General features: G+C 48.3%; 1 protein-coding gene across 1 annotated transcript in view; it reads left to right on the plus strand.

Moving 5' to 3' along the window:
* kcnh4b (potassium voltage-gated channel, subfamily H (eag-related), member 4b) overlaps window positions 1-20,449 on the plus strand; it is a gene marked incomplete at both ends in the record, with an annotated part of 43,554 nt that extends 23,105 nt beyond the window's left edge. Inside the window, 11 exons of the mRNA XM_079757152.1 lie at window positions 4,234-4,391; window positions 5,266-5,473; window positions 7,076-7,270; window positions 7,927-8,126; window positions 8,634-8,883; window positions 10,016-10,230; window positions 13,009-13,047; window positions 13,949-14,427; window positions 16,277-16,368; window positions 17,229-17,305; window positions 19,310-20,449. Coding sequence (XP_079613278.1) covers window positions 4,234-4,391; window positions 5,266-5,473; window positions 7,076-7,270; window positions 7,927-8,126; window positions 8,634-8,883; window positions 10,016-10,230; window positions 13,009-13,047; window positions 13,949-14,427; window positions 16,277-16,368; window positions 17,229-17,305; window positions 19,310-20,449 — 3,053 coding nt within the window. The remainder of the gene's footprint in view (window positions 1-4,233; window positions 4,392-5,265; window positions 5,474-7,075; window positions 7,271-7,926; window positions 8,127-8,633; window positions 8,884-10,015; window positions 10,231-13,008; window positions 13,048-13,948; window positions 14,428-16,276; window positions 16,369-17,228; window positions 17,306-19,309) is intronic.
* Between the last annotated feature and the right edge of the window lie 4,498 nt (window positions 20,450-24,947).

A 24,947-nucleotide genomic window follows, 5' to 3' on the forward strand; every position in this document is an offset into this window, starting at 1 on the left:
TGACATCCTTCATGCGGTGGAGCCACTGGAGGGGGGCGTGGTCGGAGTAGAGGGTGAACGCGCACCCCAGCAGGTAGTAGCGAAGGGTGCAGACCGCCCATCGGATGGCGAGACACTCCTTCTCCACCATGCTGTATCGACCCTCCCGGTCTGATAGTTTTCGGCTCAGGTACAGCACCGGGCGGTCGACGCCCTCCACCCGCTGGGTCAGGACTGCTCCCAACCCCCTATCCGACGCGTCCATCTGCAGGGAAAAAGGGAGATCAAAGCACATAGGACCGACTTCCCACAGAGGGCTGTTTTAATAGCCTCAAACGACACCTGACATGGCTCCGACCACTGGACTGTATCTGGGGCCCTCTTACTGGTGAGGTCGGTCAAGGGGCTGGCCAGGTCCGAGAAGTGCGGCACAAACTGCCGGTAGTACCCTGCCAGCCCCAAGAACCGCCTCACCTCCTTCTTGGTCCTGGGCCGAGGGGAGGTGGCGACCGCCGCGGTCTTAGCGACCTGTGGCCGGACCTTCCCCCCCCCCAGGTGGTACCCCAGATACTGGATCTCCCTCCGCCCGATCACGCACTTCCTCGGGTTGGCCGTGAGCCCCGCCTGTCTCAGCGACTGAAGGACGGCAGCCACCTGCCGCACATGCTGCTCCCACGTTCCACTATAGATGACGATGTCATCAATGCAGCAGCATACGCGGTGTGGGGCCGTAACACCCGGTCCATCAGTCACTGAAACGTGGCTGGGGCCCTGAACAACCCGAACGGAAGCACCTTGAATAGGTATAGACCGAGCGGAGTGGAGAAGGCCGTTTTGTCCCGGGCTGCTGGAGACAGCGGAATCTGCCAGTAGCCCTTCGTGCAGTCCAGTGTCGTGTCATAGGTGGCCATGCCAAGCCGGTCCACGAGCTCGTCGATCCGAGGCATTGGGTAGGCGTCGAACTTTGACACTGCGTTCACCCTACGATAGTCCACACAGAACCGGAGAGACCCGTCCGGCTTCCCCACCAGCACAACGGGACTGCACCAGTCACTGTGAGACTCCTCGACCACGCCCAACTCTAACATGGTTGCTAATTCGCGCCACAACACATCTTGTATGTGGACGGGCAGCCTGTAGGGGCGTGTCCGCATCGTTAACCGGGGCTGCGTCTCGATGTTGAGTAATTAACGGGGTGCGACCGGGCAGGGGCGAAAAGACGTCGGTGAACCGGAGTTGCAGGTCGGCAACGTCCCGCGCCTGACTCCCTGAGAAGTTCTCGCTCCGACCTGCCGGAGGGATGGGACCTGGGCCCGGGACTTCCGGCCCGAGCTCTTCTCTCTCCGGCAGCGTCGACGCAAACGCGACATGGACCACATCGTTCCAACTCTTAAGGAGGTTGATGTGGTAGACCTGCTTGTTTTCGCCCCTGACCGAACGCGCTACCTCGTAATCCACGTCCCCGACTCGCCGCGTGACCACGAAGGGCCCTTGCCACTTCGCAAGTAATTTGGTGCTAGAGGTGGGCAACAGTACAAGGACCTTGTCCCCCGGGGGGAGATTGCGTAATCTAGTCCCTCTGTCGTACAAGCGTCTCTGACTCTCCTGGGCTCGGTGCAAGTGCTCATGTGACATTACCCCTAGTGAGTGAAGCTTTGCACGCAAGTCCGTGACGTACTGGATTTCAATTTTGCTGTCACTGGACCCCTCCTCCCAGTTTTCTTTAATGAAGTCCAGGACGCCCCTGGGCTTGCGCCCATGAAGTAACTCAAATGGGGAAAACCCTGTGGAAGCCTGGGGCACTTCCCGCACTGCAAACAACAGAGGGTCTTGCCATTGATGCCAATTTCGAGCATCCTTGTGTACGAACTTACAGATCATGGACTTTAACGTCCGGTTAAACCTCTCACACAAGCCGTCCGTGGCTGGGTGATAGACGCTTGTGCGAATGGCCTTGCCCTTCAACAACCCGTAAAGTTCCCTAATCGTGCGTGACATGAAATTGGTGCCCTGGTCAGTGAGAATCTCTTTCGGGATTCCCACCCACGATATGACACGAAACAACGCCTGCGCAACACTCTTCGCGGAGATGTTGCGCAACGGAATTGCGTCCGGGTATCTGGTTGCGTAGTCGATCAGGACTAACACAAATCGATACCCGTGTGCGGAACATTCTAATGGCCCGATAATGTCCATGCCAATGCGGTCGAAGGGGGCTTCCACCAGGGGGAGGGGCCGTAAGGGAGGCCTGGGGACGGCCGGGGGATTCACCAGCTGGCACTCGGGGTAGGATGCGCACCACCTGCGCACCTCCACCCGAATCCCCGGCCAATAGAACCGGGCCATTATCCGGTTAAGTGTTTTATCGTACCCCAAATGGCCCGCCATTGGGTTATAATGCGCCGCCTGGAAAACCATTTCCCGGCGGCTCCTGGGTACCAGCAACTGGGTGATAACCTCCTCACTCTGGGTGTCACAACTCACCTGATAAAGCCTATCCGTAACCACCATAAAGTGTGGGTAAGTCAGCGCTGCGTCTGGCCGGACCCGAGTCCCATCAATAGCTATCACCTGGTCGTAGGCTGAGCTCAATGTGGCGTCACGAGACTGCTGGAGGGGGAAATCCTCCACAGGTGGGAACCTCGGCGCTGGGACCTCGGGTTGGGGACCCCCCGCCTCCCCCGATCCCTGAGCAGCGTCGGGCGCAGAACAAAGCACACGACTTACATGTCCCTACCTGTCGTGTCCGCATCCCCGTAGTCCCTCTAACAGCCTGTGGAAACCCCACCCAATCCAACCTAAGAATCAGGGGATGCGTGAGGCTCGAACTAACCGCCGCCTTGACACAATATTTTCTTCCCCCACAACAAATTTCCATAGGGACCAAAGGATACTCGTGCACATCCCCGTGTACACACCTCACCGAAAAGCTAGACGCCTCCACCAATGCCTCGGACCGCACCAGGCGCTGGTGGATCATGGTCTGCATGCAGCCCGAGTCCAAAAGCGCCTGGTGCGTACCCCGCTGTATCCTCACCGGGATACGGTACGCCTCACTGGGACAGTGGGGAGGAGACGGGGCACCGGTGACGCGGACGACCTGACCCACCTCCATCATAGGGCACTCCCGCCGGAAGTAGCCAGGCCGCCTGCACCACCAACACCCTCCCCTGCCGTTTGAGCGCCCATCTGCGGAGTGGGGGGGAGGCGACTCATGTGCTGGCTATGGATCGCCCCCCCCCAATCTCGCCCTCGGCGCGGGGGTTGGCCTTTCCCGCCGCGGGGCAGCCGCACCGGTATGCGGAACGGCAGGAGATGGTGTGCCGGGTGAGGCCACCCTGAGACCTTGGCCACCCCCTGGAAAGTTTCGAGGAAGGCCTCCACGTCATCTGCCTCCCCCATCTTCGGGACGTGGATGTGGGTTGCGGCTCCCGCCCCTCGGTGTCCTTCGCCGCGTCCGCCAGAGGCGAAGATCTCACGGAGCATGGCCCGATTGGCAACCAAGGACTGGGCCAGCTCCGTGAGCACCTCGTTCTGTGCCTGGTGGAGCTGGCCTTGCCGCTCGGCCATCTGGGCCAGGTGCCCGAGTACGTTTCCCAATGGGGACTGGTCCATTCTTTCTGCGCTCAAAGCCCCACGTTGGGCGCCACTGTAGTGGATCCACAGAGCGCATGGACACCAGGGTTGCTTTTCAGCACAAGCAAGTCGTTTATTTCGACTATGGACAGTTCAACAAATCACAAATCATAAATTGTACATCCGCCAAGGCGGTCACAGGGAGCGTTTCTGGGGATCTCTTGCAGCGAGGTGTGGTTCAGTCATTCGTCTCTGCTCCAGATCTTCCTACTACAACACAAAGCAAGCACATAAGTACACATTCCCTGATTGGCCTGATTGCGAGCAGGTGTCCGCAATCAGGTCCAATCCCCCCAGCCGATCCGGTGCGCTCCCAACCTGCCCATACTCCCCCTGCAGGCCAGACGTCGCACGTCCCCCCACAATCAGCATGATATTAAGGAACAGATTAGGGGTTGGGCTTCTTGCTCAAGGAGGACATTGGAGATCAAACCCTGCACTGACGTTCAAACAGCCTCACCACTGGACTATCCTGCCTTACACTCATAGCATTGTATAGTATTTCATAGCCTATACAATTGATGATACATACTGTATATAATGCTTGTTTAATTCTGTTTCCTAAATCGTCTTTATATTTTTCCCTTAAACCTTTGGCCTTGGCATACCCCTTGGCAGACATCATCCTGAACTTCCGCACCACCTACGTGAGCCAGTCGGGTCAGGTGGTGTACGAGGCCCGCTCCATCTGCCTCCACTACGCTACCACCTGGTTCTTTGTTGACCTGGTGGCCGCCTTGCCCTTTGACCTCCTCTATGCCTTCAACATCACCGTGGTGGGTACAACCAGGACTTGTACTTAGGAAAAGCTTGGCATGTTTCCTGTATCCCTTTTTTTTTGTATTGTTTTATTATTCTTTCAATTTTTTTTATAATAACTTTTAAATTATGCGACTTTCCTGTATTTTATGTTGTGACATCCAGTTTCCCATCTGGAATTAGTAAGATACTGGGTTATCTATTATCTTAAGATATTAATATTCATGAGTACTTAACATAGTTTTTTTTGTTGAGAATTATGCCAGAGTTAGCGGAAAGTTTGCTTTGTATGGAGTCAAACAGTTTTCAGAATGGCAATTACAAATATTTTTTAGTAACTTCAGTAATGACTGAATCATATCCTTTTTCGCTATCTACTTTGGACTCTAAGCCTTCTTGGCTCACTGTCTGGTGGTTGGCAGAAAACATTGCAGGGCTTTTGTTTTCCAAATATTTTCCACCAGCGTAGGGCGAGATGGATGATAAATTGTCCTTTAAATAGAAAACTGTCCTCTGTAGATCCAGACACTCCTTCGGGGATAAAAAGACTTCCTGATGAAAGACAAGCAGCAACACGTTGCTTCAAAATCCTTGGCCGCCACTAGATGAAAGAGGCTATTTGGCGCTAAAATAAATGATTTTGTACTTTATCATTCGGTCCATTTTATTGAAGGGACTTCACATTCATTTCCTCCAATCATCTCAAATGATTGAATTTAACAGAAGGTCTTGGTACTTGGATGGTCTTGAAATTAAAGTAATGATTTAATTTCAAATGAAATATATTATCTTATATTTTATTATGTAATATTCACTTTTATCCGTGTTTCCCAAGGTTGCCATTTCTGAAAGCGTGTATAATCTAATGTGTCTCCCCCTCCTCTCCCCCAGACCTCCCTGGTCCACCTGCTGAAGACGGTGCGTCTGCTGCGGCTGCTGCGGCTGCTGCAGAAGCTGGACCGCTACTCCCAGTACAGCGCCATGGTGCTGACCCTGCTCATGTCCGTGTTTGCCCTGCTGGCCCACTGGATGGCCTGCATCTGGTACATCATCGGCCGCAAGGAGATGGAGCGTCACCACGAAGACGGCTGGGACATCGGTGGGTACCGGTGGGTGGCGGGGCACGGTGGATTGTGGGGACATCGTAGATGGGCATGGGGTGGTTTATGGGGACGTTACAGGTGGCTATGGGACGCTGGGTTGGTTTGTGGGGACATTGTGGATGGTATGAGGAGTTGGGGGGGGGGGTTGTGGGGACAGCATGGTTTGGTATGTGGAGTGGGGGTGGTTTATGGAGACATCATGGGTGGGGATGGGGCACTGGGTTGGTTGGTGGGGACATCATGGGTGGGTGCAAGGAGATGGGGTGATTTATGGAGACATCATGGGTGGGTGCAGGGAGGATGTTGCTGGGGTGGTTGCCCATTATACCCGGTAACACGTAAATACAATAAATAAATTTAACTTAATGATGCTACTTTAGAACAGAAAATAACCTTATTTAATTAACTGCAGGACTAATAAGCACTGACACTAGTACTCAGTCCCTCTCTGTGATGATACTTATTTGGAGATACTTTTAATCGATTGAAGAAAATGCATGAATTCAGTCATGCTCTGTCCGATCATGACCCTTCACCTGCTCACATCCCTTGAACCTCCCTGTTGTAGACGGCAATGCCAAGTGGAAAATTATAGGGCTGTCTCTGAAATCTGGTGGATATGCAATCAGAGACTGTACTGAATACTGTACTGTACTGGGTACTCAGGTTAGCTGCGTGCGTGCGTGTGTGTGTGTGCGTGCGTGTGTGTGTGTTTGTGCATCTATGTGTTTGTGTGTGTGTGTGTGTGTGTGTGTGTGTGTGTGTGTGTGTGTGTGTGTGTGTGGTTTTACCTGCTAATTAACACTAGGTCTTTCCCAGGAGGAGTCTGTCTAATTCTGCACAATCCCACATGGACACACTCTCTCGCTCTCTTACAAAAAAAAACACACACAATCGTTTTGTTTCGTGCTCTCACTTTCTTAGTCACTCTGTTCATGGGAAACACACACACACGCACACAGATACACACACACTCTCTCTCTCTCTCTCTCTGTGTTACATTCAAAAACATTTTCTCACACACATGTTTTCTGTCACACTATCGCTCTATTCCTCTCTCTGGTCTTGTGACCATATTCAGACAGGTAGATTCCCTGCAGATATCTCCTCTGATAGTGATGGCAGACACACTGCCTACTGTAGGGAGTTACACCAACCCTCAGGCAGACAGGCAGGCCGGCAGACAGATATTGACATATTTAGGATCAAAGGGGGACTGTACTCAAGTAGCTTGTGTATGTATGTATGTGTGTTTATATGCTTCCCTGTGTGTGCATGTGTTCGCACTGACTGAGAAAAACAAAGAAACAAATTATCAAACAAATGTATGACTTATTAATTAAACAGCCGTGATGTATTCCATCTAAGCGTACAAAAAAACATGTCTTACTGGCTATACTAGCTGTAATGCTAGCAGCTATTCTAGCGTTGATGCTAGCAGCCGGTCCATCCCGACCTATTTGCGCTTTCAGACAAAGGGTTAGTGACAGACGCAGACGTGACCCGAAATAGTTCAGCAAACCGCTGCCAAATCATCACCAAGTCCCAAGCAACGAACCTTTGATCTCTAACCACGACCCCCTTCCCCCCCTCCCCAGGGTGGCTCCACGAGCTGGGCAAGCGCCTGGAGACGCCGTTCGCCAATAGCACGGCGGGGGGTCCGTCGGTGAGGAGCTCGTATATCGCGGCGCTCTACTTCACCCTCAGCAGCCTGACCAGCGTCGGGTTCGGCAACGTGTGTGCCAACACGGACGCCGAGAAGATCTTCTCCGTCTGCACCATGCTCATCGGAGGTACGGCAGAGCCTCGTCTTCTTCGTCTCGCTCGTCTTTGTCTTCGTCGTTATCGTCATGTTGGGCGTGCCGGCGGTGCCGTGGCAGGAAGTTAGGTTTTGGACATGTTGGCCATGTGAGCTGGTGGTGCTGTAGGTCGTCGTGATTGGTGGGTCCATAAGGCGATGAGTCAGGATCAGACAGGAAGTTTTCTTAATTCCCCCTCCAGATGGACTTTTTAATGGTGGTTCTATTTGGTGGAAATCATTTCCATCCAGCTGTATTTATAAATGTCATAGGAAGGAACTTTTTCAACCAAACTTCAACTTTGAAAGAACCGATTATTTAATCTAAAATGTGCCCAGTGCCCGGTTGATTATATGATCGTATGCTTTCATTGTGCCTCATTTGTTAACGCTTTATATATGAAAATTTTAACTTCCACGTTTTTACATTCCCCCATTGGACCTTGCAGTGTAGGGTTGTCAACCTTGCCTTCATACATCATGAATAGACCATTGACATCATCAGTCAGGGATTTACCGATGGCCATTCTTGTCACGGCCCGCATATGAAGCAGTATTCTCCAATGTTAGAAAGCAGCCGAGCATGACGGTACCTCTGAATCTTTTCTGGGTTTCATGTTCCCGTGTTCCCCCCTCCCTTCCCGTGCGCAGCGCTCATGCACGCCGTGGTGTTTGGCAACGTGACGGCCATCATCCAGCGCATGTACTCGCGGCGCTCGCTGTACCACACGCGCATGAAGGACCTGAAGGACTTCATCCGTGTGCACCGCCTGCCGCAGACGCTCAAGCAGCGAATGCTGGAGTACTTCCAGACAACCTGGTCCGTCAACAACGGCATCGACGCAAACGAGGTACGGCGACCCCACCCTGACCCCTGACCCCTGAACCTCTCCGAGACCTCTGACCAAGTGGTGCCCACCCAGAGGGGCGGGTACTGTGCGTGGCGTGCTAAGGTTGAACAAAGATTTAAGAGAATAGTTTTGCTTTGAATAGTTCATGCAACTTTGCAACAAACCCTGTGTTTGTGTGTGTATGCGCGTGTGTGTGTTTTTGTTTGTGAGAGAGAGAATATGTGTTTCTGTATGCGTGCGTGTGTGTCTGTGTTTGTGAGAGAGAGAATGGGTGTGTGTGTCTGTTTGTGTGTGTATGTACAGTATGTGTGTCTGTGTTTGTGTCTTTTTCTGGAAATGTGTGTATTTTTTATTTATTTTCATTAACACTAGTACGGGTTTGTTTGCTATTATGTATGCATATTGAAAAAAAGACTGAATGTAATATACATATATAGAAAAAGTATATACTTGGAGTTTGAATCATGACGCTTCATAAAAACACATAAGTGACCTCTGACCCCCCAGCTCCTGCACGACTTCCCTGACGAGCTGCGGGCCGACATCGCCATGCACCTGAACAAGGACATCCTGCAGCTGCCCGTGTTCGAGGGCGCCAGCCGCGGCTGCCTGCGCTCGCTCTCGCTGCACATCAAGACGTCCTTCTGCGCGCCCGGGGAGTACCTCATCCGGCAGGGCGACGCCCTCCACGCCAACTACTTCGTCTGCTCCGGCTCCCTGGAAGTGCTGCGGGACAGCATGGTGCTCGCCATACTGGGTAGGGTGGTCCACGGGGGTGGGCCTCATGGTGCTCGCCATGCTGGGTAGGGTGGCCCACGCAGGGGGGCGCGGGGGGGCAGGGTTAAGGGGAGGGAGAGGGAGGGGTGAGGTTTGGATTTCTTTGGTCTCCTAGCAACTAGAGCACTGGGAAGGGATGGGAAGGGATAAGTTGGTGATGAAGTTGAACGTTCTAATGGAACATCAAAATACACGGGCATGATCTGGAGTGGACTGGAGTCGTCAGTTATTGAGTTTGAATCCCAGGCAAAAGGTTCCATGTTCAATCCCATATGTCCATGTACCTTTAGGCGTTGTTGAGCAAGATACCCTCACCTCCCACCTTATGCCTAAAGATGTGTCTGAAGCACTGTGCAAAGCATTTCGTTACCGTCATGTAGTTGTGTCTTGGTTGCTGGATTTTTGCTTTCGGACATTTGCATTTGAATTCAGAACCATTTGGCTGGGAGGTTAACAGCACTAGACTTTCCTTTCCCAGTGTTTATAGTAGCAGAACCTAAAATAAACAGTTTAGCACCAAGCCCTAACAGAAACAGTTTAATACCAAGCCCTAACAGAGACAGTTTAATACCAAGCCCTAACAGAAACAGTTTAACACCAAGTCGTGACAGAAACAGTTTAATACCAAGCCCAAACCGAAACACTTTAATACCAAGCCCTAACAGAAACAGTTTAATACCAAGCCCTAACAGAAACAGTTTAATACCAAGTCGTGACAGAAACAGTTTAATACCAAGCCCTAACAGGAACAGTTTAATACCAAGTCGTGACAGAAACAGTTTAGGACCAAGCCCAAACAGAAACAGTTTAATACCAAGTCGTGACAGAAACAGTTTAGTACCAAGTCGTGACAGAAACAGTTTAATACCAGGTCGTGACAGAAACAGTTTAGGACCAAGTCATGACAGAAACAGATTAGGACTAAGCCGTGAAAGAAACAGTTTAATACCAAGTCGTGACAGAAACAGTTTAGGACCTAGCCCAAACAGGAACAGTTTAAGACCAAGCTGTAACAGAAACAATTTAGCACCAAGCCTTACAAAAAAAGTTTGGTACCAAGCCGTAACAAGTCCTAACCCCATAACTGCCTCCATCCTGCCGTGGTCCTCCAGGTAAAGGCGATCTGATTGGTTCGGACCTGCCCGACACGGAGCATGTGATCAAGACCAACGCGGACGTGAAGGCGCTGACCTACTGTGACCTCCAGTACATCAGCGTGCGGGCCCTCAAGGACGTGCTGGAGCTGTACCCCGAGTACGCCAGCGTCTTCACCTCCGAGATCCACCACAACCTCACCTACAACCTGCGGCAGGGCAGCCAGGACGAGGTGGGACGCACACGCACGCACCCGCCTTTAAGCACGCATCCACCGTCACGCAGGCACCCGCCATCACTGAAGACACTCCTATCACCACCGCCCCCCCGCCCTCGCTACACAGAGTGTCTGTGCTGTAGTTTATATCCTCAGGTTAAACCAATCAGGAACGTTCAGCCTTAATCCGAGCACCCTATGAAATCTTCATACTATGTATATAAATCTTCATACTATGTATGCAGAGTATGAATACTATGTATTCATACTCTGCCTAAACAATCCTCATCTCTTTTTAACGAAGCAGCCTCAAACCACAGGATATGTCTCTGGAATATTCCACACGCAGCAGCACTGTTTCTAACACTGGTACATAATGCATGGGAAAGGCTCAGATACAAAGAAATTAGACATAATGAGAAATAGTTCAATACAATGTATCTAAATAATGCTATGGAGGATTTTAGAGTCTTTGTTTTGAAGATAAAGAAGTTTTAATGATAAAAGAAAACGTCTTCCCTTTTAATATCAAAGAGATCAATGACTGTGCAAGGGCCTAGTTGTCATGGTGATGCGTGTGGGCCCATGCCACAGTGCGCATATTTGCTGACACACAAACACACATATACAGACACACCAGAACACACATCTAGACCGTACACACCCACACACACAAATTAAAAATGTGCTGTAATTTCTCAATTTAGGCAATCTATTTTATTTGATGTAATAATATACGATGAGTCACATGCAGAGAAACCTTCTGTCTCTGTCTTTCTCGCAAAGCAAACAACACACAAAGCAAACAATGCAGAACAATTATTTTCTGAGAATCATCCGAGAAATTACCAGCGTGATTAAAACTGATTGGTGCATCAAACTGATCAAACTCCCCCTGTTTCTACTAGGATATAATTACCGGGGTCCACTATAGAGTGCACCATCATTTATTTACCCATCCAGAGTACTAATTAAGCCAATCTGCTTTTGTGAATCAATTTTCAAAGCAGAATGACACAACGACAGTTGAGTGGTCTACAAAAGACTACATAACATTTTATTTGATCCCTTTTCAGCATTGTTGTTTCAAGTTCCTTCTGATATAGTGTGTTTAACCACATTGATGATGAGGTATGCAGTTTATTAGCAGCTAAGCAAGTCAGTCGGTTGATATACTAGTCCGCTTGTTAATTAGTTGGAACAGATGTGCGGATCTAGAATAAAGATCTGTTGCGGAGCCACGATGGGCCCTTGTGTGCCCTCAGACCATCTGCTGAAACACTGTGGCCCACAACGCTGGCAACAAGAAGTTCTACATTAATCAAACCCACTAAATTGTTTGCCTAATTTCAGTGTTTTTTATGATATTTTTATATATAAAGTATATATGTATATATATATATATATATATATATATATATATATATATATGTATCCAAAACATGGTTGTATGATTTAAAATCAGGAAAGCAGGACATTGAAAATCCAAATCTTGATCATGCTTTCTAAATTAATTATTTGCTCTCACTGTAGCATTCAGCAGATGTAGGCCCTTAACATCTTAATCTGACTAAGTCCCATTGAGTAACAAAGAGAGACATCCAATAATACCCCAAACTCTCAGGAACAGTGCAGGAGAGCGGCACAGAGCGATAAAGTCGTTTTAATGGCGCTGCTTCATAATGGCGCCGTTATTGCCTTAGTAATTCACGTTATGTTAAATTCGTGGCACTTTTCGCCAATGCTCCACAGAGATAATTTTGTTTCATAAACAGACTAACGACATACTCCCCGACGTGTCACAACATATCAGACAGAAAATGTCATCGCTACAGAGGGAAATAAAACAGCAAGCCTCACAAAGCCTCCTAGTTCAATTATAGAGGGAAGGAAAAAAGCATTATGTTCTACCAAAGTGTGGCTCTATTCCCTCTCCATAATCCTTTAACTTTTTTCTAAACTAGTTTGCTGTGTAGAAACACCACTGATGGATGATCGCCGCATCCATCCTTTGTCCTCGACCGGCCTCCGGTGTCTACTCAGATTGGCTTAGCGGTGTTAGCGCTGGGTGTTTTTTTTACTCCTATGATAAGTTCATCTTTTTCACGGTTCAGATCCATCGGGTCTCGCTGTCTGAAGCTGAACAGATCAGGTACACCGGGGGATGGGGTGGCGTAGGGGGTTTTACGGACGCCTCTGTTTGCTGGCGCATCCCTCCACTGGTAATTGTAACAAATTGCCAGCAGCTTCTCTGCAGGCGACTGGAGAAAAAGGCAGATTCCCTCGGCATGTCGCTACAAAAGGATCAATTACAGAAGAGCTCGTACAGCGACGGCCGTGGAACAGGGATCAGCTTGTTTTGGGATAATGGCCCATACGAAAGTCACTCTTTTGGGACGGAATGTGGCCTTCTGAGTGGGCGAGGGGGTTATTAAGGAGATTCTTGGCAGCAGCTCAAGAATAAATCTCCAAAACGAGTATCGTCTTTTGCTGGTGAAAGAAAGTGTATTTTTAAAAACTATACATTGTCGATTCATCCCACAAAGAAAATGTTGGTGTGTGTGTCAGTGTGTGCATGCATGCGTGCGTGCGCGTCTTTGTGTGTGTGTGTGTGTGTGTGTGTGTGTGTGTGTGTGTGTGTGTGTGTGTGTGCTTGAGGATGAGCGCGTTTCGTTTGGACATATATGTATGTGTGTGTATGTAAGCATGTAAGTATAAATGTAAGTATAAAGACAGTTGCCAGTGGCTGTACTTTATCTCACGCCTCTCTTGTTTTCTGTCTTGTCTCGACAGGGTCTCACCAGGTTTACAAGGTCACCCAGGCTTTCACATGTAAGTTCTGCACCCTTTGTATTAATCTGCCCCTTACGTCATTCCCCAACACAACCCTTCCCCCGTGTCCCCTAGAAATAATGAACCTCACGCATTGCCCACACCATCTATTCTGTGCACACCGTCCGTTGGTGGGTAAGGATTGCCTTTGTGCTTTACAAGGGGCTTCTAATGCTCATTCTTTTTAATGGCTGTGTGTGTGAGTGCTCTGTAAAGGTAGCCTCCCTGTGGTGTTTCCAGTGGCTAGGGATAGTTAGTGGCAGGACCTCCTTGAAGAAAAACTCATTAAGAAGTTGGCCAGCGATGGGCCCTTGGAGTTAGCTTGCTAGCTAACTGGGTCAGCAACCCTTAATGGAGAGCCATGGAAGATCCTTTACTCACTAATGACGGAGCATGTAATAGCTTTACAGAAAATAGGTATGTGTAATTATCTACAATGTAGCATTATATAGGCCATAGACCACCATGTGTCATTATATCTCTGGCTATAGGATGCTTCTGTAATTCTGTTTTCTCATACTGTATAAACTAGATGGAGTCCCTTTTCGATAAAAGAAAAGTCAGTTACTGAAGTTGCTTTATCGCATATTGATGACGGATGTCCTTTTAGCGCCTATTAACCTTAAAGTTATTTTTAATTCATAAGTTATTAACTTCGTTTATTAACTTCGTATTAACAGTTTATGCTGCCAATTCATAATAGATAACATTACAGAGAAAAATATACAGATCAGACGCACTTAAGACACAGAGACGTCCCTTTGAAGAAACCTAACCTAACCTTTCAGCTTCCCTCATACTGAGCCCATGAGAATGATCCGTTTTAAAACGTAAGGAAACCCTTGTTAAAGACGCTCTTCATGTTCACGTCTCAATCTTCCTTCTCTCTCCGATGTGTCAGAACTCGCGCGTCGCCGTCGACCAAAAGCTGCCGTCCATCGTGGAGACCAAGGGCGGCGGCGGCGGCGGCGGCGGCGGCGGCGGCGGCGGCGGCGGCGGCGGCGGCGGCTCCGGCCCCGAGGACCCGGAGACCTTCGGCCTGTCGCCCGCCTCCCTCCGCTCCGGACGCAACCTGCTGCTGCCCAGCTTCGGCAGCCCGGTGCGCCGCACCTCGCTGGGCAACCTGCTTGGCGACGAGCTGCGGCAGTTCAACGCCCTGCGCCGCTGCCGCTCGCCCAACCTCAGCCGCGGCGCGCGCGCCCTGAGCCTCACGCCGCAGCTGGCCTCCAGGAAGGACCACGGCCTCCACGCGGCGGCCCCCACCGTCAGGTCGTCGGGGGCGACGGCGGGGACCAAGGGGGACCCGGGTGGCGAGCAGAAGCCCGCCAAGCTCCTCATCCCCACGGTGACATGCTTCGCCCCGCCGGACCTCAGTCCCAGGTACCGGAGGAGATAACCCTGAGCGTCGTTTGTTGTTTTGGGGAAACACGTTGAATTACGTTATCAGGGTTTGTATTATGAGTGTGATTGCAACGTCACAATTTTAAAGTGGTTCCCAAGGTTTGGCCCTCGGAACACCTTTTCAGAAAATTCTTGGGACACCACACTGTGGCGCATCTGTGTCCCCAACACATCGTTTGAACCCTTTCATTTGTGTTCTAATATAAGTGACCTTTAACCTTCACTCTTTTTAAATCAAAAACGTGCTGTCAGATATCTGTAGTCAGCAATGTCCTGCGAGCCCAGATGCCTTCAGGCGCCCACAGTGGGACATTGACCCCAAGGTTGCACTATCGCACATATTTGCGTCCAAATATGCGCCCTCTAGTTTACTTTGTTTGACTTAATGACTGACAGTCTATTTTAAGCCAAAAGAACACAGAGTGCGGATTTCGCCTCATAATTGCAGCGTGACCCAACAAATAATTAATATTTTCAATAATTTTATTTTTTATGGAGCAAAGCACAAGGAGTGCGAATTTAGCAGGGCTATAATTTGCCTAGTCTATTTTGGATGCAAAATATATAAATACATGTCTGCATGTGTCCCAACACGTCTGTGTACTTCTTGCAGTTAATCTCTTTGCACATCGTAACGCAGCTGGCTTTGAGTCTCTACTACCACTCGGTTTAGGATGCTTAACTTCCCGCCGAAAGGCTCTGGGTTTGAACCCCAATGTCAGCAGCATTCTTACAACCCATGAGATTCCTTGAAAAAGACTCCCTACAGGCTCCATAACGACCACATCTGAATTCACTAGGATTTGCTTTTGATAACGCAATCTTTCTAATTGACTAAATAGTGGAGAAGAATACCAACCCATGTTGACATTGAACACACATTGACAACAGTAACCGCTACTACATACTGTAGCTGGCCCCAGAGTGAGCTAGCCTTTAATAAGTCATGCCTCGATCTGTTAAATGAGTATAATGTTGCATTGGAGTGGAATATCCCTCCAACTCATGGATCTCAGTACAGTATCACCTCGTCCTGTGACGTGACCGACACCGATAAGACATATTGATATAGATATTGAACTTGAGGGAATGAGAAAAGACACGTTCTGGTAATACTGCACCGTCCCCTTGGAACTACCTTCAGAATGATCTCAAATCGGCTGTTTTCACTTCCTATTCATTTTGAGGAGCCTGGAACTGGACTGTCTTTTTCCTAGCACATGACTTTGAATATTATTGTCAGTGTTTAGTGTCCTTCGCGTGTCTGTCATTTTGAGCCTATCCCTGTGTTTTAATGCCACGCTTTTGGCCGGGTACATCTCGGAACAGAGATTGTATTAATGAGTCTCATCGAGGCTCACTTGCTACAAATAAATAAATGAGAAGCTCCACAGGTGGTCAGCCCCCCCTTCGAGTGTATCCTCGGGGAGACTAAGTGGCCGCTTCCATTAGATTGCGTCTCGGCTCCCACTGAATTTTTCAACAGCTCTCATCGGCGGGCGTCCATATTCATAATGTATCAGCAGCGCCGCAGCCCGGACGCAGGGGATCCTCTCAGGTGACCCGCCGGCCAGACGGCTCCCTCCCGGGCTGAACCCCCCCCCCCGCCCCAACACACACACACACACACACACACACACACACACACACACACACACACACACACACTTGGTCCCCAGTCCCCGTCTCCCCCCCAGGCGATCTTCTGCCAGCGCCTTGGGTTCACCTGGCCACGCTCAGCTCGATAATTGAATGGACTCTACTGTTACATTAACTCCCCGTCCTCCTCCTCCTCCTCCCCCTCCCCATCCTCTCTCTGCCCTGCCAGGGTGGTGGATGGCGTCGAGGACAACGCGCGCTCCTTCCACTTCAACGTGGAGCACAGCGGCCCCAAGGCCAGCGCACCTGGCGGCTCCCCAGGTAGGACGTGCCCGCAGGGGGTGGGGGGGGGGGGGTCTGGTCGCACGCCTGGGCTCCAGATGGCTGGGGGATGGGGGGGGGGGGGGGGGGGGGGGGGGGGGGGGAGGAGATGGGGAGGTTGGGAGGTGGGTGGTGGGACCTAGGGGATGATCTGACCTTCAGGCCTCCCTTGGGTCAGTCTGTAGTAAGTCTTCAGCCATTGCTGTGTTTGAGTGGGTGACAGGAATGCTGATGAGTGCCTCGCGCCGGGGGAAAAAAACGTCAGATGTTTAATCAAATAACAGCAGAAAATAAAGTAAAGAGAAGGATTTGGGAGTTATAGATATAAGACGACACACTAGTTGTTGAAGGAAAGCAAAACCCTAAAAGCCAGGCTGTTTCTCAGCTCCTCTGACGTGAGAACCGTAGACACTAAATGCGTCTTAGTACTCACCTTAGGAACGAGAGACGCTTTACCACCACAACTTGTACAACAAAAGACTACAGTATAACAATTGCTTTAAGATTACAGCTTCTTCTTTTTTATGGGATTCAGAATGCTTAGGTTAGGGGGGATTGTTGAGGGACTGTTTCTGATATACAATGTCAATGTCAATGACAATGTCCAGGTCCTTATTAAAACACAAGAGGTTCCAAGTGGATGATTTTTAAATGTCGTCTCACCCTGTGATGTATCAATAGCATAATAACTTTGTTGTAAGTGTGGATAGAGGAGGAAAGACGGAGCATGGATGGAGAACCACGAAGGGGTGGTCGTGGCAACGTGGACTCGAGACAGAACACACTGTTATGTAGCCTAATGCAGTGATCATATGACTCGTGTTCCCATGGTGATGGAGGATTGTGTTCACGGTCCCCAGGGTCCAGGGAGGCCAACTGCATGCTGCTGCTGGAGACGGAGCAGGTGAAACACAGCATCTCGGAGCTCAACCTCAAGGTACCCACAATGCCTTCATTAGGACTGGGGCTAAGAGGCTCAGCTGTCTCCACTCACTACACTAAGATTTGTGGGGGGTTATATTCTTGTTTGGTAGCCAGAATGTTTAATTGATTTAACCTGGTAACCCAAATCTGTCAGTAACTATTGAAGCATGGCAATGGCATGCATTTAATCTGGAGAGGGACATTTGACTACGTACTTATTTACTTTTGGGATGGTGGGGCCGACAGGGCGGCTGACCGACCCTGAGTTAGACCAGCCGTTCAGGGAATCAACCGATTCTCCCGGCGGCCAGTCTGACACAGCTGTGAGTAGCCATTACAAGCCATTTCAGAATGGACCCTACGGGGATATCACAAATGGGAATGATAGATGGGCCTACCAGTCGATACAGTCTGCTGAATATAAGCTAGTAGCTGGTGCTCCATCTATCGTACATTGGGATGGAGGGAACTCCCACGTGTGATGTCGCTATCGCAAAGATTTTTTAATAGCTTGCCGTAGCTAATCACACTCTCAACCGGTGGTACAATAGGGGCCATTTAACTTAAATGGGTATGTCACACTCAGCTATTTGCGAGTTTAAAAGTGAACTGCTTCTTACGCGTGTTGTGAACAAGATAGTGCTATGCAAGTTGGACCCTTTATGTCATTGGTCCTGGATTTGCGATGACATTCACGAGTAATGGTTACTCTTTAACTCTTTAGCTACTGCACAACTACCGACCTACCTGTTCGACCCCTTGGGCAAGATATCTTACCCCTCCCTGATCCTTAAACACCTGTGTTCTCAGCCCCACTAACCTCAATGCGACTTTGACATCAGTTGTGCACAAAGTTAAAAGAAAACACTGGACCAATTGCAAAGTTGCAATAGGAATCAGAACAACAGAAACCCACTTCACAGCTCGTCAATTTCTGGATTCATTCAGACATTTTTATGATTGGCGGTGCATGAAAGTCAGTCAAAACTGTATCAACACGGCCACGAATTGATCGCAGAGTGATGGACTGACAGATGCATTCCCCCTGCATCTCGCTGCAGCAGCGCTATGTAGAGAAGTTCTAGCGTAGTGCGGTAGCGCCGCGGGCGCCGGCAGATGGTAGCGCGGCAGGTGACATCTGAAGCAGGTAGTCATTAATCAGCGGGCTGTTTCTGCAGCGCCGCACAGCGCTCCCTCTTACTGCTGACTCGGCATCTTCCAGAAGAAAAAGGGAAAAAAGTAACACAGGATGAGGAGGGCCCTCCTCAGGAAGACACGAACCAGGAAAGAATGCACAGGTAGAAATGGGGACAGAGGGGCTTTGTCCCCTGTGTGCCTCAACGTTGCAGTTTGTTCTCTGGCTCGGTTGCGTCAGTTCACTACACTCCCTCTTGCGGATGAACCCTGTCTTGGTAACCCTGCTGGGCTTTGTTATAATCCTCCCCCGTAAGAGTTTTGAAGATTCATCTTCAGAAGTTACACTTCACCAGCTGGATTCGGTGCCCCTGTCTGTACGCAACCCTAATGGGGCCTAATCACTGTCTTCTATCGCTGACCAGCTCCAACGGTGAAACCTTCCTTAATGAAGACAAGGTCGTTGATACCATGCACCAAAGGGACTCAGCTTAGTGTATTTTATGACTTATCACTCACACTTTGTCAGAACAACATTTAAGCGGGATGCTCACAGACATCCAAGACTGTCTTTTGTTGATTATTTGATGTGTGTGTTGATATGTTGCTGCTGAGCCTGAAGTCCATATCCTGTCTATTTTAAGTCCTAAATGTTGTCGTCTTTGCCTTCTTGGAGATATCTATTGAGATGGCAAATCATGATTTGGGGAAATTGCGTAATTGTATCACTATTTTCTGTTTATTTACTATATTTCTTTATATATTACTTTGTATATTTTACGAAGCAAAGTCAACATTATGGTGCAGACACCAAGCATTGCAGTGGACACGGTTAACATGGAGGTCGGTGTGGGTGACTGTTACAGTGCACTTGTGTCCTCAGATGGGCACGTTGAACCAGGACGTCTCCCAGCTCACCAAGGACCTCCACCACATCATGCTCCTCCTCCAGCTCCAAGTGACCGCCCACCCCCACGGCCCGGCCCTCTGCTCCCAATCCCACCCCCTCCAGACCCCCCCCACCCCGGCCTCGGGTCAGCCCTGCGGCCTGTCCCACGGCCCCCTACCCAGCATGCACCTCCACCGCGTGTCTGGCAGCGTGGAGAGCCTCAGCCACCTGGGGCCCCCGCCACCACACATGGTCCAGCGGGGCGTCGACGGGGCCAACGGACCCCTCTCCGGGGGGCTCTACCAGTCCCGGTCGGCCAGCCCTGGAGCCGCTAACATCTTCCACCCCCATCCCACGGACTCTGAGGAAGCCCACCCCTGCCCCCCGGCTCCATGGAGCCATGGCCCGCCGTCCCGGCTGGGCTTCGGCCCGGTCTTCCAGTGCGGGAACCCGGGCCCGGCCTCCCATCCTGGGCACGGAGAGTCGGAGAGCCGGCCTCTGAGCACCAGCCCCATGAACATCAGCCAGTCCCAGCCGTCCCTGTTCCTGCAGTACGCGGGGGGCGGAGGAGAAGGCGGGGCTCTTGGTGAATTCTCCTGTCTGTTATCCAGCGCCCCCACGTCCACCTCCAGCCTGCTCCCCCCTCTCTCCAGCCCCTTCCACCCCCACTCCCACCACCAGCACCACCCGCTTCCCCCAGTCAGCCAGCCCTGTGCTGCGGACCCACATGAGGAGCTCCCCGCCCTCGCCCCCCCTGACCCCTATAACGGCCGTACCGTCCCGTCGCAGGCCTCTGGCCGCCTCCGCAGGGACAACTCGCACCCCTTCGCCTCCCACTCCTCCTCCCACTCCTCCTCCTCTTCCATCAGCACCTCCCCGCCCCCTGCGTTCTCGGGGGAGGCCCCCGTGGGTTCCCCGGGCGCGGGGCCTCGGGGCCGGGACCCTCTGGAGGCCCTAGACGCCCTGAACGGCCCCGGGCCCCTGGGCGACCCCGGCGGCGTGGGCCACACCAGCCTAGAGAGCCTGCTGGGGGGCTGCGGGGGCTCCACGGAGAGCGCCTCATCGCGCCGCTCCAGCGCCGACCTCCAGACGCAGAGCACGGAACAGTCGTGGTCGCTGGACCTCACGGACTAGGTTTCCCTGACAACGACAGCGAGTGACCTTGAAACCCTGCAGAGGACACGGCGGTGGTTGCTGGAGGGGCCGCCGAGCCTGGAGGGAGACGATCCTACTTGTCAGTGTTTCAATGGGTTTTTCCTGAAGGTTTGGGGGAGCACTACTTACTGTGTCCTGTAGTGGGGGCTGTTGGGGCTTTATTGGCCGCTCTTCTATGCAAAGTCAAGTCCTTCGTGCATTGGATTCTCTTTGGTTAGTTTTGAATCATTCATTTTTCATTTGTATGTGATGTGAATATGCAGCATATCATTTACAGAACTCTAATTTTAGGTTTCTGGAAAATACTAAATTGTAGGAAACCCTCTTCAGAGCATGAATCTGTCTTTTATTTAGAGAAAATCAGCACAAAATGAATTTTTGTGGTGAATTTTTTCGAATATCGGAATAGCTATGAATGAGTATTCAACTTGCATGATACGCCAATTAAATTACTATTTATTTATTTATTGGTTGAAGAACGCTTGTAGTTGGTACAAGCATTGATATACAGTAGTTAGTACATGAATTCCATAAAAAAAGGTATTATTCTAAACATTTAGCATTACATGAATTCACACACAATCTCCAGCTCTACAACAGCTTGTTCTACTACTCATTATCCTGATTTATGTTGATAACTTGATGTTAAAACGTTACCTCCTTGCATGGTAAAGTTGTTGATTTCTGTTTCCTAAGGAAAAGGCATCCAAAGTAATGTGTAAGCATTCTCTATGATCACCTGTGTGTACTGTAGACAGAGGCTGCAGGCGACAGAGCCAGAGGGTACTCTGTTGTAAAGCAAGTGATGTGGAGTGTTCACCGCACGGCATAGATTGTACTTCTGTTTTAGCTGCTACCTCTCTTCTTTTGGATTCGGGAACCCATTGGTTCTTGAACTACATTTTCTAAACCTATTCTGCAATTGTAAAAATGTTATTGTTTAGTCATCCCTATCCACAGTCCAAGTGTGTGTGTTTGTATATATATATAAAAAAAGATATCTATGTAGATGTCTATATATATAATTTATGAAGGATTTCTCAATAGCACACAAAGCGCCTGTTATATTTTAATCACACACACACAACATACAACACCACACACATAAGCACATTTATACATAGAAACACATATGTGCATCCATATGTAGATACTTTTTGCCGTTTAATTATTTACATTCTATTCAAAATATCAATGCATCCTGATAGAAAGTATCAATGAATCACACTAGCCGTGGAAGATACACAGTATTGGGAGTCATTGTTGAGATGGAAATAATTTCTCCAAATGATAAAAAATAAAGAGTTGCTGAGGATATAATGTGTGTTGTTTTTCTTGGATTCCCAAAGAATAATCATATCAATATACAGGTATCAAATATCTACTCATAAGATAATGAACAAAATTAAGGTTTGTCATGACTACTGCGATTAAGTTCACGCTTCCTGTACCCAGGACCAGTTGGACCTAACCCTAGAGCCAGGCAGGGAATCGTGCTACTGGATCCACTTCTTTGTGGCGGTTGAGCCCTTAGGCGACTGACCCTGTATCTGGTTCTGGACCAACATTGCTCGTGGGCCCACCACCCACAAGGGTCGGGGGAGACAAGGGTCATCGGCCAAGGCACTGGATCTAAGGACGTGGCTGCTAAAACCAGACATCAACCACAGTCCACATGCCCTTTCCAGGTTTCGGTTGCCAGTCCAGAGTATCAGACTTCCTCATCCTACCGGAGGGAATAACTGAGAAACCTGGATCACCTCATCTGTATCTGAATCTCTTACCTCTTGGGGATTTATTTGTGGCATGTTGACCTCTGTGACTCTCTAGAGCAGTTTGCAAATAAGTATGAAGCTGTGTGTATACGAAACAGCACCTGCAAAACAAATGAATCAATTAAACACAATTCAATCACAAAATAAACTATTAAGCATATGTAAAAACAAGGGTTTTGTATATAATAGTTTTTTTTATCATCAAAGTTGTGTTTGATCGCATTGATCGATCCCATTATAATCGAATAATCCAGTGTCCTGGCTCAATTGTGATTAATAACAGTGTTTACAATTATAATCGTTGCTAAGAGAGGGTATAACCTAGGAAATTGACCAATTTACGATCTTTATCACAAATAATTTGCCGCATTGTGCAATTGCGATGGATCGGCTCATGTCATTCAACTCTATTTGCCTGACCTTAAAATATATTTTGAATTGGATTCGTTTATTTTAGAGACTTTGCCTAAACCTAGCGCTACTCCAACCTCTTTTTTTTTTCGAAGTCTTGACCCAGGTACTCCATTTGAAACAAACGAAGATAAAACCTTTTGTTTTCTCAGGTTTTCATTATTTTGCTTACTACATGCCCTTGAACCACTGTACTGTGGGTTTAGAGAGTTTAGAGAGGTAAAAATAATTGAACTGGGACAATCTACAAAAACTATTTGTTTTCTAAGTCAAGAAAACGGTACAATTCAAGTAAGCTTGTTGGTGAGTTGTCTTTCATTATTTAGTATACTTTGCCATTCTCAATATTAAGGGGTTAAAACATTGGATGGCAATTTCTTAGCTGTAGGACATTGATGGAGAATGACGAATGCATAAACATTAAGTTAGAATTCTAATTTCAACTGAATATTTATACTCCCAAGACATATCCTCAAGTATACACAGTAATCATAGCTGACATTTTCAACAATGTGGAGTAAATAGGGAATGCTTATGTACAGTGCCAAGAATATGATGCTACGGATCTGACTTTAGCCCAGATATGGAGTTCCTCAGGTGTTCATTCTTGTGCCTCTGTTATTTAACCTCTACATGCTCCCCCAGGCCAAATATTTCAAGAATATAACATAACATACCACAGCTATGCAGATGACACCCAGATTTACCTTGCATTATCACCTAATGACTTTGGTCCTATTGACCCTTTATGCCTGTGCATTGAAAAAGTGAATAGCTGGATGCAAAATAGTTTCTTAGAATTAATGAAAGATAAAACTGAGATAGTTGTATTTGGGAATAAAGAAGGGAGACTAAGGCTCAGTGCTTACTTAGAGTCTAAAAGTCTTCAGACATAAACCCATGTAAAGAATCTTGGTGTTATCTTGAATGCGATCTTAGTTTTTGTGATAAAAGCCACAATTAAAACAGCCTCCTGGCACCTAAGAAATATAGTAAAGATCAGAGATTTCGTATCTAAGCAGGACTTAGAGTAGCTCATGCATGCATTTGTATCATCCAGGCTTGACTATTGCAATACCCCCTTCACTGGCCTCCCCAAAAAGTCAATCAGGCGGCTGCAATTACTTCAAAATGCTGCTGCCAGAACTTTAACAAAATCCAAAAAAGAGAACACATCACGCCAATCCTCAGGTCTTTGCATTGGCTTCCAGTACAATTAAGAATTGAGTCAGCTGGTTGTGCCTAGGGTCAGGTCTAAGAAGGTTGAAATGGCATTTAGCCATTATGCTGTCCACTGTTGGAACCAACTACCAACAGAATGATATCTGCTCCAACTGTAACTTCTTTTAAAAATAAATTAAAAACCCATTTATTTTCTATTGCTTTCAATTAATCTTGTTTTGTTTTGTTTTATTCTGTTGTTACTTGAACATTTTTGTATTTGTTTATTCAAACATCCACACTGCAAAGAAACAAAATGGCTAATATCCATCACTCTGTAGTCTCTATGCAGCAAGGTCCAAGACAGATTTGACCTTGACATTTGGACAATATAGATGTTTTCCATGACAAGGTTCAGCATGCTTTACATTGTAATGACTCCTTTTCAACACTTCTTGATATGAAAGCATCAATAAATCACAATAGCCGCTTAACCCACACCGTATTGGAAATCCTTTCTCCAAATAATACAAAAAAAGGTTACTGAGATTTCAATGTGTATTGGTTATCATCAATGCCCAAATAATAACTCTCTCTCTATAGATATTAAATATGTATAAACATAAGGAATGTAGATCTCTAGAGTTCAGATATTTATATCAAAACAAAATGTGTGATTTTATTATTGATTAACGATTACTGGAAACTTATATTTGGCTTTCTAAGTCATTTGTGTCATCACTGTTTAAGTATTAACACACAATTGTTGCATAATAATGGACGTTTGATTGACATAGGCTTGTGTGTACACTGTAAACATGCTCATGTCTATGTTGTCCACACATTTGATTCAATACCATGTCTTAGTTAGTCCAAGAGAATAGCCAAACAAGAGATAGAAAAAAAATACTTTTCATGGAATACCATATGATGTGTGATACTGACTCTAGAATCTAGAACAGGGGTATTCAATACAAATAATTCTCAATCAATCCAGATAGAACAACATCTGAGTCACTTTCTATTACTCACCTCTGATCTAGAACATGGGAAGAGTCACAGTTGTGTGAGGACAAAGTGAGGAATGTCCCTGCTGTTGCAACATTGGAAATTCCCAAGGTATCAGACAC

Source organism: Pollachius pollachius (genome assembly GCF_949987615.1).
Source record: "Pollachius pollachius genome assembly, chromosome: 19".
Taxonomy (NCBI): Eukaryota; Metazoa; Chordata; class Actinopteri; order Gadiformes; family Gadidae; genus Pollachius; species Pollachius pollachius.